General features: G+C 38.9%; 1 protein-coding gene across 1 annotated transcript in view; it reads right to left on the bottom strand.

The window, feature by feature from the left end:
- CTNNA1 (catenin alpha 1) overlaps positions 1 to 14,715 on the bottom strand; it is a 69,038-nt gene extending 54,323 nt beyond the window's left edge. Inside the window, exons 1-5 of the mRNA XM_007430216.4 lie at positions 14,457 to 14,715; positions 5,035 to 5,141; positions 2,432 to 2,627; positions 842 to 1,008; positions 143 to 262 (exon numbers count right to left, since the gene is read on the bottom strand). Of these exons, the coding sequence (XP_007430278.1) occupies positions 143 to 262; positions 842 to 1,008; positions 2,432 to 2,627; positions 5,035 to 5,139 (588 nt within the window). The 5' untranslated portion in view covers positions 5,140 to 5,141; positions 14,457 to 14,715. The remainder of the gene's footprint in view (positions 1 to 142; positions 263 to 841; positions 1,009 to 2,431; positions 2,628 to 5,034; positions 5,142 to 14,456) is intronic.
- Positions 14,716 to 15,574: the final 859 nt, after the last annotated feature.

The following is a 15,574-nucleotide window of genomic DNA, read 5'->3' as shown; positions in this document are numbered from 1 at the left end:
CAAGGCTCCTTTAACTTACATCACAATTTATACATCCTCTTTACACAATGGTCAATGATATCATTTTGGCATTTCTATTACAACTGTTTCTGTATTACATAGTCAGATTTTGTAAAAGTAAATAATCCTAAAATTACTATACCTGTTGTCTCTTGCCTGCCATTATATTAAGCTTATCCACTTCTGGTTTAAGAGCTTTATACTGTATTCCTAAATCTTGTTCAGTTCCAGCATTTCTTAGTTTTAGGATGCCTTCTTCCACCTAGAAGATGAAATCAGTTTTAAATTATTCACAATATGTATAATTTAATATGAATTCTAGGAAAGGAGTTACTTACAAAGCCACTACACTCAAGCAAGAGATATATGGTTTAACCCCAACCCCAAGCAAATGAATAAAACCAGACATGCTAGTAAAACAAGAAAAAAATCTATTACATTTGGGAATATTAGATTTCAATATGCTATTAATGTTTTACATTGAATTTAACAATATAAATTTACATAAAAAGACCACTAACACAGCAGATCCAAATTAAAATTAAAGAATTGCCTGAGGGAAAGAAGTAAAACAGAATTTGTTCAACTGATGGGAAATCTGTCAAGCAACATGACAGTAAGTAACAACATAGGAACAGATCTTCTATTTTACAGAAATATTCCATCTAGGCCAGAATCTTGTTTCCAACAATAACCCAACATTTCTTAAAAGCTCCAAAGCAGGACATAAAAGCCATGATCTTGCTCTATTAACACCCCTTCTTGTAATTTAGAAACAATTATTCTGAATGTATTTTAATACAATACCATTAAAATAGTGAATAATATATTCAAGACTTACAACTTTAAGTTGTACAAGTAGTCTGTATACATCCACCATGTCAGCCAAAATAAGTAGTCGGGTAACTGCTGACAAGAGGGCCCGAGCTGCTCTCACCATATTCCCTCGTTTCACAGAAGAACATGGGTCATCAGCAAATTCTCCAGAGGCACTCTTCATCAAGTCTCCTATGTACACAGAAAATAGCTACATTGCTTCAGCTTTTATAATCATTAGGCCAGCATACTAAATTCAGCCAAAACCAAAATGGCATGGGTATTTTCCATTAAAACATCTATCATTATCATTTTCATCACATTCTCTACCAAAACAATTTAATTTTGGCACTTAAACAAGTATTGCAAGATTAAGAATTTTGCTGCTTATATAGAATTCAATGGCCTTAATAAGATGTGCAAATATTCAGCCTGAAACTGGAAAGATGAGTACACTCATTGTGTTAGTGACTCTTTTAAAGAAGCCACATCTTTTTCTGGTTGTACTCAGCAACATTGTGCAAGCCCAGAAAAAGGCATAGTTTCATTAAGGAAGCATTGCCATGAGTGACTATGCTGGATTTCAAACACCTTTCGAATTCAAATACTGTATATCTCTAAGCCTTGTCAAGTTACAAAATGGGAATAATGTAAAATAATTTCAGTTATTGGTAAGTAATATTAGAATTTAGGCTGTACAAAGGTGTTCTGGAATGCATGGGTGCATGTACTAATCACTGCTTTTTGAACTCTTAAAGCAGACTATCTTTTTAGAAATGTAGTTGGTTTGGAAACTGCTCCTGGTTTTGTTGACATACACGTGGATAAACAGCTACCTTGCTTTGCTAGAAAAATGAAGCAAAATTGCATGCACATTAATGTGAAGACACCTGGGAGATTTCTGAAGCAGCTGCACAAGCCTAGAAAATGATGTGCCTGCTTTAATTATGCAAAAAGAGGTGCTCTGTATGTGCCACTATGTGTTCTCAAACATCTTGTTTTAGATGGTTTACATAGCCCCATTAAAATTATAGCTTTTTGTTAGAAGATAACACACTCCATTAAAATTTTAAAAATGGGGGCAGGGGGAGGAAAATACTATGTTTCTTCAGTAGTAGAAGATATCAATACAATCATCTAAGTTAAAGACAGTTTGAGATCAGCCAAGTTTTTTGGAAGCAAAAAACAAAAAAATCCTCTGGTGGTAATAATGGATCCATTTTCAATTTTACAAAGAATATTGTTGAAGCAGTACTTTTGCAGTCATCAGTCAATAAAGACAAAATTTCATTCCACAAATTTAGTGGCTGACTCAAGGTCATTCAATATTTCTCCGTCCAATCTTTCTCACAGGCCTACTATGAGATTAAGCTGAGTGTGGAAGAATTATACACACTTCTTTGAGGCCCTAGATATAAGGTATACGTAAATAAAAATAGTGAAATTACATAAAACATGCTGATGCATATTAAAAGCTGAATGTATCCCAAAACTGGTGTTTAAATATATGCACGTACTGACAGGCAAACTATTTTTTTTTTTTAATTGGTAACTTTTGTGAATTAATTTACAAGCGTGGACAATCATAGGAATTACAACTTTATGAAAGGTATACCTTGTTTGCGAACATCTTCCACAGCTGCAACCAGTTCTTCTTTAAGAAACTGGCTCTCCTTTGCAATTTTTTCCCCCTTTTCCAAAAAGTTCTCTGTTGCTTGCTCAACTGATGCAGCTAGAACATGTGCCTTTTTAGATCGGCCTCTTTTTTTGTTGGAAGGACCTTTGTTGCTAGTATTCACCAGTGTTGTGACCTGGAAACAGCATAATATGATCCCTTTTTCAGTTGAAAAGCTTTAACTATTTAATATGGCAGAAATTCCCTATGAATGCGATTGCAACCAAAATTTCATTGCTTGAACAAGATAATTCAAATAACACATGCCACATTTAAGTAAACAAAGCTTCAACTAAAAGGATTTTTTTAGAACTCAGTTTAAAAATCTAGAAACATTCAAAACATTTATATACCCTGTTGACTTTCATACACCCATAAGTCAGTAATGTGTGAAAAAAAAATTGAATACTTGTGGAACCTTCATATCAGTAACATAGCCAATTGCACCTATAATATTCTAGAATATGAAATAAGAATTGGAAGCAATGTAGGTATGTGCTTTAGAAGCAACTTTATTTCTTCACTCTTATATCTTCATAACTATTTCTATTTTTACTGCTTAATTCTCTTAACTGTTCCTATTTTCTTACTGTTCAGTTTAACTGTTAATGGCATGTCAATCCCCACCTTCTAGCATTAAATCCATGGCACACTACATTATCTATTGTGACATGTTTATGACGACTCCTGACATATTTTAAAATCAAATCAAATCAAAGTTTATTGATTAGCCCTAAGGCCTTATCAAAATAACAATTAGACAGTAAATAATTAATAAAACTCTTTACAAAAATAATGTAACAAACAGATTAAATAAAACATGAATAAAAATAGAGTAATAAGTATAAGTAGGTATACATGTAAGTGAAAATACAAATCATATTTCCATATCACCCCGGCAATTCACTCCAATTGACCCCACATATGTAGATCTCAAATGCATTGCTTTGCTTAAAAACAAGGCTGTGTTGAATGTTATTTTTGGGTTTTGACCACACATAAAATATGTTATTCTAATATGTGAATCCCAATGGGGCTGACATTATTTGGACTGGGCTAATGAGTTACATTTAAACATGGATTTGAAATTTTGTTTTCCTAACTATGATTTGAGATATTATTAGTTCAGGCTCTGGTGCTCCCCTCTACCTCTGTGGTATCTCTGGTTTTAAGTTAAATGATAGCCATATCAATATTTTCTGGTTCAGAAATTATAGTTAGCATCAGGGTTACTGTTAGGTTTAAAGTTACCCATGGCTACCTTTTGACATTTGGATTCCATTAGATGAATATTCAGTTTGACAGAGCTATCAACAACCATAGATACCATAAAAAAAGAGAAAGGGATATCTTGAACAGGAAAAGGAAAAATGTGTGTATCTAAGACTGCAACATATATTTGAAAGTCTATGTAAAATCATATTTAATTGTACTTAAATATCACTGAAATCATTTGGGCTAGCTCTGGGCCATTTAAGTTCCACTAATTTAAGTGGGACTTATGCAGTTAACTTGCTATGAGATCAAGGACACAATGCCCATGATGCCTGTTCTCACTTTTAATAGTATGCCAGTGATTCAGCTTTAAGTGTTTTTGCTAAACTTAAAAAAATTCTATTAATACTGGATGTCATTTTAATTATACTTAAGTTCATCTTTAAAAGAAAACTCACAGCAATAGAAATATGTTGATTTTTGCTCATCAGTCTTCCAAAGTTGATTTAATATGCCAAATTGTAACATTGTCTTCCCATCTCTAACCCTAATATTTAGGTATTTTCCATCTTAGACTTCAGGAAAGATGCGGTTATATACCAGCTTTAAAGGTTCTTTTTAAATCCCTGATACAGTGGTACCTCGGGTCACGAACTTAATTTGTTCCGTGACATGAATCAAATTTTCCCATAAGGTTCAATGTAAATACGGTTAATCCGTTCTGACCCCTACGAATTTGGTTGCCAACCGCTTTTGGTTGCGACCCGAATCAAATTTTCCCATAAGGTTCAATGTAAATATGGTTAATCTGTTCTGAACCATGTGTATTTTTTTTTTTAAACCACAAAAATATGACACAAAGTACAGTACAGTACACTATGAAGAGAGAGAACGCTAACCTTGCTTGAGGCGTGGAGGACAGGAAGGTGGGTGGGGAGGCGGTTATTGTTTGGAGGGAGAATCCCCCTCCCTACAGGAAGCCACGACCACATGTGTCAGCAGGGAAAATGGCCGCGGTCCTGTTCATCACCTGATGCGGAGTTCGCGAAAGGAAGCAAGATTTTGCGAACGGTCCTGTTCGTGACCGAATTGGTCGTGAACAGAAGCGTTCGTGACCTGAGGTACCACTGTATTTTCTATTTTGATATGGCTTTATAAATGCAAAAAAGAAAAGCTATGAACAGAAAACATTCCAACTTGGTTAACATTCTCACTGCATCCTTGATAACTTAATGTAGGCCCAACTGACTAGCTCACAATGCAATTAATCTATCAGTTCCAGAACATTAATAAAAAGCAAAAGATAACAATATGTAATTTTTTATTACCTGGGTAACAAGAGGTTCAAGCAGCCTTTCAACTGCCAGTGTCCTTATTTCCAGGCTTTTAGGATCCCATTTGAAGTTAACATTTCCTGCATTAATGGTAGTCATTTCTGGGAATGAAAAGTATGAAATCATTTCACTCTTATTTCAGTTCTCTACATAACACAAATGTCTGTTTAAACAGAAAACTCACTGTAATCAATGGAAGTTACTCAAAACTAAATTCACAGACTAAATACCTCTGACACAAGATAGAGCCATTTACTTCTATCCTTAGAGTTCTTCTGATAGCCAATACAATATATAGATTAGTAGTTGAAATTTCTTTCTTGACCTTTAGTCCAGGGATCAGCAACTTTCTTGAGTGCCACTATGCAATCTTGCACAATGGCAAAGGGGTCAAAAATAAAAGTAATTGAAAATAGCTTAAGATCATATAGTATCAATATTGTGAAATCTGGCTATTTAAGAAAACTTATTTTGAAGTTGATGCATCTAGATTTTGTGTGCCATCCTGGAACCTTTGCTTTAGATTGAACTTCAAAAAGGGACCTATATCTCAGAGATCCCTGCATCTCAGTTTTCTTTCTCTTAAATCAATTACTCTTTAAAAAGACTACATCCCACCAGTTAAAAGTGACTTATAAAAGATAAGTAGATGAATAATCCTAATTGTAGAGCAGGAAGGAATAGATGCACTGTCCATTCCAACCATTTCATGCATTTGCAATAAAAGAACATAGCAATATATGCAGCAACATAGCAGCACATATTGGATTGTGCCAGCAGAATATAAACATGCAGCTGGCACAATGCAATACATGCTGCAGTATTACCCCACCCCACCCCATCTCACAGGGTTATTGTTGTGGGGAAAATAGGAAGTGGGAACACTGTGTACTCCATCTTAAGTTATACAAAATAGGCAGGATATAAATATAATAACAGTAATAATAATACTTAGTTCTAACAAAAGACTCCCTTGGACCTTTATAAAAAATGGCAAGGTTGAATTATTTTAGTTGTAGCTAATGTAGTTCCAATCACTTTGAATAACAGCTGTTTCCATCTACGGTGGGAGAAACTTTAGCAAAAACTACAAGAAAAATGCCAAGACAAACTTGTTTTTTGCAAGTAAGAAGTATTTCTTCCCTCTAATCACAGACCTGAAAAGTTATGTAAGTTATTTTACATGCCTTAAGGAAGTTATCAATGTTGACATCTTCTTGCTAACACCCTCTTCTAAACATTTACTTTTCTATCACATAACATGGTAACAAGTTACTTATGTACATTCAGAACCTCAAATTATGGGATCTCTAGAAAATGTCATTGTTTAAATATACCCTATTATTGCTCTATAGGGTTGTACAAAATCTTCCAAATTTGAAACATTCTATGTGAACACAAAATGTCTTATTTTGATGCAAAACAGCTTATCTAAATGTGAAATGGGCTCTCAAGCATTCTAGAAATGTTTTGTTTGTGAAACAAAGTGTTTCATGCTTGAAACACAGCTTTTTGAAGTTCAAAACACTTCCAAAATGCCCCAAACAGCATTTTGCTTAAAATAGCAATTCACCCTTGATCTGGGGCATTTACAAATTCAATATTTTTCTATATCCCTATTGCTTTCCACATCATGACATGACATGATATTGACTTGAAGGTACCATAACAAAAAAAAAAATATCAAAAGTAGTTACAATTTAGAATCTCAAAATTATACTGTCAACCAACCAGTTTAATATAATCAAAATATCATTTAGCTGTTTTCAGCAAAGCTTCTAACTGGTGAAGACTTCTTCAATGCACAGCAAACCCAAATAATCCCACAGGGGAAAAAAAATCAATTCTAAGTTTCCAGTCATGCTATCTAATATACTGAGGATCAGGACAACATTCCATAAAAAAGATGGACATAGCTGGAGGAATTGCAATACAGGATACCAGTACATGCTAACTGCTCTACAACCCAACAGGATGCATGAACTGTGTTTTCAACCTATCCAAGATACCCACTGCTGCTTGCTTGTTTTAAGCCACTGTCATATTATGACTATACATTCTCTTGTATTGTTCCATAATACAGTACTTTAAACTATGGAAATAGTTTAAACTGGTCTCAAAAGCCCATTTCTTTTCTTTATATTGTGAAAGCTTATTAAATTAATTTTTATGTCTACATCTTGCTTAAGGATGGTTTATGAAAAAGCTGCAACAATCATACTTAAACTGCAGGAAATTTTACAATTACAAGAAATACGTTATTTTAAATACAACAGAATTTCCTTTTTGATTTTCTCACTGTTCTCGAAAACTCAATGCTTCTGTATCTCACTGAGCCTTCCAATACAACTAGTTGATCTCATTCCTTATAAACATTTGAAAGTTCCCTATCTTCCTTTTGCATTGTTGTCCTCAATGGTTATTCTGCTCTTTGTTCCCTCACTTCTTCCACCATTCTTCCTCTTGCATTTTCTCAGCCTGTAACTTCATTCAGCCATTTTACATCTGGCAGATTGGTCCCAGTGGATTGTATAGTTAGTAAACCAAGCATCAAGTGGAGAAATTTAAATACAGAAAAACATACCAGCAAACCAGAATTCGCTTCACAGATTTCACAGTGAAACATGTCTGTGACATCTAAACTCGTCTAAAAAGTATGCAACTGTTGAGCAGAAATAGCTATACAGTGATGTCATTAGTCCATTCAAAAGCTTTAACCTTTTTTTAAATGGAACTTCCATTCTAGATACAGCAAGTCGGTAAAACAGAGATACTGTAGCAATTTTGGCAGGAGGCTTAGATGACAATTAAATGACTGCATCATTAATGAAAGTACTATACTTATCTGGCAGATTATATACTAAACATTAATCCTATCCAGAGAACTTTGATTACACAACACATACTCCACAGAGACGCAGTGTGGGGCAAACAATAACCACAATAAATGGAAACACATTTTCTTTAATACTGTTTATTTTGAGCACTCACATTAAACCAACGACACTGGATGAACTAATTAGTGAACGGTTCCACAGTCACACAGTACAGGTAGTCCTTGCTATCCAACCACAATTGGGACTGGAACTTTGGTCACTAAGCGATGCAGTCATTAGGTGAAACATCACACAACCGCATCCCTTAGTGGCTGCAATCCTGGCAGCCGTCATTAACTAAATGCCCCAGTCGTTACATGAGGCAACTTCCTGCCGGCTTCTCACAATCAAGTTAGTGGGGAAGCTGGCAGGAAGTTGGAAGGCCCAGGTGCTGCCAGGTGGGGGAGGGAGTGAGGGGGTACATGGGAGGGTCAGGTTGGGTGCATGGGGGTGTGGTGCGGGTTGGGTGTGAGAGGGTGAACCGATTGCCAAGGGCCCAGATCACTGTAACTTTGGGTCAGGTCGTAACTCCATTCAGTGTCATCATAACTTCAAATGGTGGCTGAACAAATGGTCAGATAGCGAGGACAATCTGTAATGGGAAAAGGATAACTTACTCCTGCAGGAACACCCGCTAGGAACACCCTGAATTTAGATACTACCTAGTGATTTTATCATTCTATGACAGCACTTTCATTACTCAGCTTTAAGTGGTGAAAATCTGGGGCTATTTTTTGAAGGAGATAAATTAACAAGTTAGTGAAGTACTAAATGTTAGCTCTAAAAACACTGAAGGGAGTAATCCTAAGTCTGCAAACTTGAAAATATGTAAGAATTTCAATGGCATTTAGTGACAATGTAATGTTATATCAAAACTAGATACAGTATATTCAGATTTTTTTCTCAATGTTGAAAAAAAGAGTAATAAGGTCCCACCCTCAATACAAGCCAGGAGAAATTGCTATGATGTATTTTGTTCAGTTGATAATTTCTACTTAAAGCACACATTGCTGTAACATGTTTAGAATGGTGCCTTCTGATACAATTATTGTAGCAAGCATCTTTCTAGAATTCTTTGCCAAGTCTTTTATCTTATAATGCCTATCCATGCCTTTCAGAAAACCTTCTATGGATATGCAGTATGTGTCCTTATCTCTAATAAGGAATATCCCGCAACTAAGGGGAAATTGATTTGATATCCCAAAGAAATCAATCCCAGATAGAGGGACACATGTATGGAAAAGTTCTGTTTGCTCATAAATCAATTTTTATACATACATAAGACATTTATTTATGCATGTGCACACACACACACAACTCAAAATGAAGGTCCCTAAAATGATGCCCAAGGGGAATTATGTACCTGTGAATATCTCCCTTAGACCTTCTGGCTTCCATGACTTTAAAGCTTTTCAGATTTTTAATTTTAAATGGGGAGTTGGCATGTTACAAAGCAAAATGGCAACCTTTAGCATTATCATTATTTCCCAAAAATCATTGTATACCCCAGACAATATTAGAAAATAAAAATAGTGAACTGCAGCTTAATGCTTTGTTATAAATGCACTCATTTTCCCACAAAACCAATGGGGGCGGGTACAGAGGATGGCAGAGCACCATCAATAGTTTGTCCTTTATTAGTTGAGTGCTCAGTGACTGTTCATAACGTCATTGCAACCATTTTGTGAAGAAGGAAGCCTCTTGTAGAAGACTTCTCATAATATTATCCACGATATACTTGCAAATTTCAAATGTGCCTTTCAACCCAAAAATGCTGAGAAACCTTTACTTATAGGGAAGCACAGAGGCAGAAAAAGAATAAGGCAAAAAAAAGGTTGATACAGCTCATAATTTGTTGAACAAATGGAAACAAAGCCCCATAGACAGTTTTCAAGCAGGGGTTTAAAGTTACTCTTGCTTCAAAGCTATGAAAGAGGATGTATATAGGTTAAGAAGTATTTTACTATTTTCTTAATTAACCCTTCCAAAGTATCTGTACAAATATGGATTGAAGAGATACTCTCAAACTCTCTACACAACCCCTTTTTAAAGATGAAATGAAAGGCTAATCAAGAAGGCATCTCTCAGTACTAGAAAAATATCAAGTTACACATAGTATGCCAGCCTCAAGATTCTATGGATATTTATTATTACTTATTATTTGATTTGATTTGGTGCCCCCCAGCTCCAAACAACTCTGGGTGTCTTACCACTGTAGAGAGTAAGGAAGATGACCTTGATGGAGATATTCAGGATATGTTGCCTAGGCAAAAGGGGCTGAAACATTTTTTAAGTCCAGAATAAGCAGTTCAGGCAGACACCTCCATCATTCACTAAGTACGAGCAGGAGGAGGTGCAGAACAATCAAATTTGCAAAATTCTGTTATTACAGGTAGTCCTTGCTTAAAGACTACAATTGCAACCAGAATTTAAGTTGCTAAGCGATGTGATCATTAAACAAATTATCACATGACCACTTTGCTTAGTGACTACAATGGCGGCACTCCGGGCTGCCGTTGTTAAGTAAGAACGGCAGGTCGTTAAGTGAACAGAGTCCCAGGTAAGGAGCATGGGGATGCCTCAATGGGGTGGGGGAGGCCTGGCACAGGCCACAAGTGAGTTGAGGGGGTGCTGCAGTGTGGTGCAAAGCTGCAGCCGCCCCTGGAAGCCTCAGCCACCCAGTCCAGCAGCACTTACGACTGCAGGGGCGCTGCAACTCCCCCTACCCATCTCCCCCCCATCTATGCCCTTTTGTCCATCCTGCACAGCACCACTTGTCGGCAGCAGTGCCAGGGCTAGGGCTGGGGCTGAAGTAGAGGCCCAAGGTCAAGAGTCTTGGCCAGCTGCCACCACCCCCAGGTCTTGACTTCAGCCCCAGCACCACTGCTGCCACTGAAAAATGCTGCCTCAGGCCCCACACCGCTGGTCTTTGCCACCTCGTACCTTCCTCAAGCCATGCCTCTCGTTCCTTTCCTAAAGCCAGCATACCATCGTCCCATTCCTTCCCAAAGCTGTGTCCCCCATACCTTCTGCAAGTTGGTGTCCCATTCCTTCCCCAAGCTGCGCCTCTTGTTCTTTTCCTAAAGCCAGTGTCCCATTCTTTGTTGCCTTGCAAGGGAACGGCACAAGGCAGCGAAGGCCAGAGGTGTGGGGCTTGAGGCAGCTGGCCAAGACTGCTGAAGGCCTCAGGTCTCTACTTCAGCCTTGGTGCTGCTGCCACCGAGAGCCACTGTGCAGGGTAGCCAAAAGTGCATAGATGGGGAGGAGATAGGCGGGTGGGGGAGTTGCAGCATCCCTGCAAGTGCAGGCAGGCTGCCAAGCACCTGAATTTTGATCATGTGACCACGGGGGTGCTGCAACAGCCGGATCCTTCAGGCATGGATTGTAGTTCATTTTTTCAGCACTGTTGTAATGTCAAACATTTGCTGAACAAATGGTCATTAAGTGAGGACTACATGTATAACCAATCTCATAAAAATAATTTTAGCCTTCTTGTGGAATTAATTTCCTGGTCTGGTCTACCTAGTGGGGCTGGCATAATGCGCTAAACAATATAAAAACAATAAAAGCCAAATCAGAAGAGAAGAAAAAGAAATAAAACATGACAAACCTGGCAGACACTCCCCAACATCCTACCAATATCTAATAACCAACAGAGAGGGCTCCAGCCCAAGGCCTTGGAGAACAGCCAGGTCTTTTTGGGCCCCTGGAAAGCCAGCAGGGTTTCAAATCACCAGGCCTATGTCATATAGGGCATTATAGGTCATAACCAGCACCTTGAATTGCACCCAGAAGCAAACCGGTAACCATTGCAGCTTGCAGAGCAGAGTCACATAGGCATATCAAGGCATTCATTCTGGACCAATTGAAGCTTCTGAATGGTCTTCAAGGGCAACCCTATGTAGTGTGTGTTCCAATATGCCAAGACATCTGGCAATATCATATCAGAATATGAATTTTCAGTTCCAGTAAATACCTAGTAAGATAGCTGTCTATTTCTATTCTTGACACTGTATTATCTTCCAAAACAAAACAGGTTGAAAAAGCATTTCCTAGCTCTAATCTGTCATATTCAATCACAATCCATAATACTTCATTCCAGATGGTTTTCACTTTAAAATCTTGAACATGTGTATGTTACCTATTACTGAAAAGAAACTTTATTAGCTTTTAATTGAAGAGCTTCCAACATCACTTTATAGCTACCATAACAGAGACAAAAGCTAATGTAAGAATCTTGATCAATGTATACATTGGGACTGTATAATTTTCAAAATTCTTTTTTGCCTTATACATGTGAATATATTCTGTTTCTTGCCTCACACATTTTGGCTCAGTTCCAAACTTTGGACCTTAAACTGTGCCTATTTTTCAGATATATGTTGCAAAGGACAACTGGCTATGCTAGGACCAAACATTCAAATCCAAGAAAGGGTTCCAAAAGCAACTGTTCAGGTATTAATGTTGGGTTTCTCTTATTGCTAGTGATAGAGACAGAGGCTTCTTAAAAAGAAGAAACCACATTAAATATGCACCATGTAGAAAAGGGGGAAGAGATGACACAAATTTATGTGTACTTTTACCAAGGGAGTGAAGAAATATTAGGTTGATTAGGACAAATAAGTAGACAAATAAGCAGTACTGACATAATAAAGTAGGTTTCTCATAAAACATACAGCAGGAACAAATGAATGCTATTTTACAGTTCTACAAAATAATAATAAAAAGAAAAGCAAGAGAAAGTGAAAATGTCTGGACGTAAAGTTACAGATGCACCAATAGGCACAGAATGATTGGTAAATCCCTAATTTAACATATGGGATAATCTTAATGGTGTTACAGGAGCAACACAAAACTGCTTTCATGTTCTTCAAAGGTAAAATCATCCTTGAATCAAGCACAATTCTTGGTGACTTCAGACATATCCTTATAGTTCATGTGAGTGACATGATGGAAATCTCTTTCACGGTATCTCCAACACTAACACATCCTGCTGCCTTTGAAAGTAATATTCAGGTGATACAGAAGCTGTGAAGTGGCAGGATTTCCTATCTCAGAGTGCGCATGACTATTCCTGTTCAGATTTCAATTTAGAGAGCAGGTAGCCCCATGTAAAATATTTTATAAAGTTCATATAAAATTTGCTTACTATATTCAGTAATACATCTGAATTAGTTACTTAAATACTTTCAATATTTGAACTATAATGGACATGGAAATCACAACACAAGCTGTGAATGTTTCATGTCACCACTTTACTCCAGGTAGTTAATACCAAGTCTGTTAAATTATATTTTTTATGAGAAAACATAATACAGCCAACTTGTTCTCAGGATAAGAGCAGCAGAAATTACTTGAACTAAGACTATAATTACTTTTCCTAATACAAAAGTTAACATTCATTTGTTTGATTAATGCAACATATGCTACTTATAGCACAGATGCTTATAGCAAAATAATAGAAACAATCCTGTTAAAAAACTGTGGAACAGATTTATGAAACTTGGGATGTTTGAGTAATTGATAATAGAAACCCAATTTTAAAAAATACAGCAAGTTGATGATTAACACAGTACCTAAAAAAAAAAGCATCATATACTATTTATTCATACATAAAGATTTACAATGTTGTTTTAGAATAAGCTGTCTTACAAAGCCCTTTATGTCAATATAAGATTTAGCCAAAAAGATTTAAGACAGCAGTTTGCTGAAACCTGCTGGTTTTTGACAAAGTTTCTTTAAAATAGAACGTGTAGTTAAAACCAGCTTAGGTGACTGTGGATCTAGTAACTGCTTAGCTAGCACTTTCGTTGCTTGAGCACTAGCAGTTTTCAAAAGTCCCTCAAAAGTACTTTGCTTCCATTGGGAACAAGGCACCAATGACTTACTATCTCAGCTGGTAGCAACTTCTCACGCTAATGTATGACGGAAGAGTGAGTCTCTTTCTCCACCCTCTCCATTTCTTACTCGCGTCCTGTTTCCTTTTGGGAGAAAGGGCGTTGCACGTTTACCTTCTCTACAGCAAAAATACCCGTGGAATATGACCACACTCACAGCATCAAACCCGCGAGAAACTTCTGACATACTTTCAATGCAGCAGACTCAAGTCAGAGCCTCTTGCTATGGCGGGCTGAGCCAACTTGGGGCAAAAGAAAGTCAGAAAAACCGACTTCCTTGCTCCGCTTGCCCTTCCTTCCTCCTGTAGAGGAGCGCGCTCCCAACTCCCTGGAATGGGGACACCGCCCAATTGGGGGGGGGGGAGGCCGCTGGCGCAGGAGGGGAAGAGACGAGGGGCAGGGAAGCCCTCCTCCGGGCAGTTCCTGGTCTCTCTCCGCCGGGCCTTTGTGGGGAGGGGACGGAAGCAGAAGGCAGAGAAGGGGCCTGAGGGAGGGACCGGAGCCAAGGCCGCCGCCGGTCCCGTCACAGCGCTGGCGAGGGCGGCCCGCAGCCACTTCTAAAGTTTCCAACTCGGCCAAGGAAGGCCCAGCCGGACAAAGCGACGCCATGCCACCTCCAACCGCCTCCTCGGCCGAAAGTTACCTGCGGCGGCTGTTCCCGCTCAGCTGTGGCGACGACTGTTAGCGCTGGGTTTCCCGACAGGCCCACCTCCCGATTTTCCCCCGGCTTTGTCTCGCAGCGGTCGGTTGGGTGCGCCCGCCTCGCCTCGCCTGGCCCGATGCCTCCGCGGCGCCCCGTCCCGAACTCAGCCCTAAAGTCCGTGCAGGAGACGACGAGAAAACGACTCTTCCGGGCACCTCCCCCTGCCTCCTTTCAGCTCTTCCCAGTACCGCCCTCTGCTCCCCGCTGGCTCGTCCCAGCACCGCCCTCGGCGCGCTGCTCCCGGCCCTTTCCAGCAACGCCGGCTCTTCCGAGCACCGCCCGCCTCGGGACGGCAGCAGGCAGAGCCCGGCCCTGCTCGAGAGCGCGCGGGCGGGAGGCGTGCAGGAAGTGGGTGAATCAGGGCTAGAGTTTCAGGTGAGAGGTTCAGACCGAGATTGCGCTTGGCGCGGCCAAAGAGGACACCGTATTCCTAGAGTTCTCAACGAGTGCATGCACTTTTAGCCCACCTGCTTTTTATGGACATGCAGGAGGGAAGTGTGTTTCTCGTTTTCCATATACGGTTGGCAGCGCCTGCGCCTCTTTTGTCGGGAGGGGGAGGGGGGGAGCATGAAACCCGGTGCAAGCGGCGTGACGACTACGAGAAAGGCATTTTGTGAAAGAGTCGAGGGAGTCTTCGTGGTTGGCCGACCGGAATTAGTTCAGAGGAACTGATTTTAAGTGGTGCCCTTAGTAAAAAAATAAAAATAAAAAAAATCAAGTAAAGAAGAGTTCTACGATATTATAATATTCAGTTTGATCGCAACTGGTGAAGTGAAAGTGGACGGTAATCTAAAAAATTTATGCCCTAATAAATTTGTCGGCCTTTAAGCTCGCTTTTTTTTTTTTTTTTTGCTGCAACAGCATATAGCTGCTTTTCCAGAAACTCTTCCTTGATAAAAGTTATTTATTGAGAATGCTTACACCTCGCTCTTCTTTTTAAAGAAAGAACTCAAGACAGCATAAAGTTGGGCCAAAAAACCAACAATAAAATACAACTTTGAGTGCACTGGCTAAGCATGATTGCCAGCGGAGCAGGAAACAATGCCAGCTCAGCCCGT

The sequence above is a fragment of the Python bivittatus genome, unplaced genomic scaffold (genome assembly GCF_059951505.1).
Source record: "Python bivittatus isolate LINGU-HERP-01145 unplaced genomic scaffold, Pbiv_v1 ctg000020_np1212, whole genome shotgun sequence".
Taxonomy (NCBI): Eukaryota; Metazoa; Chordata; class Lepidosauria; order Squamata; family Pythonidae; genus Python; species Python bivittatus.
Note: the sequence above shows the minus strand (reverse complement) of the source record. Positions and strands in the feature narration are given on the sequence as shown.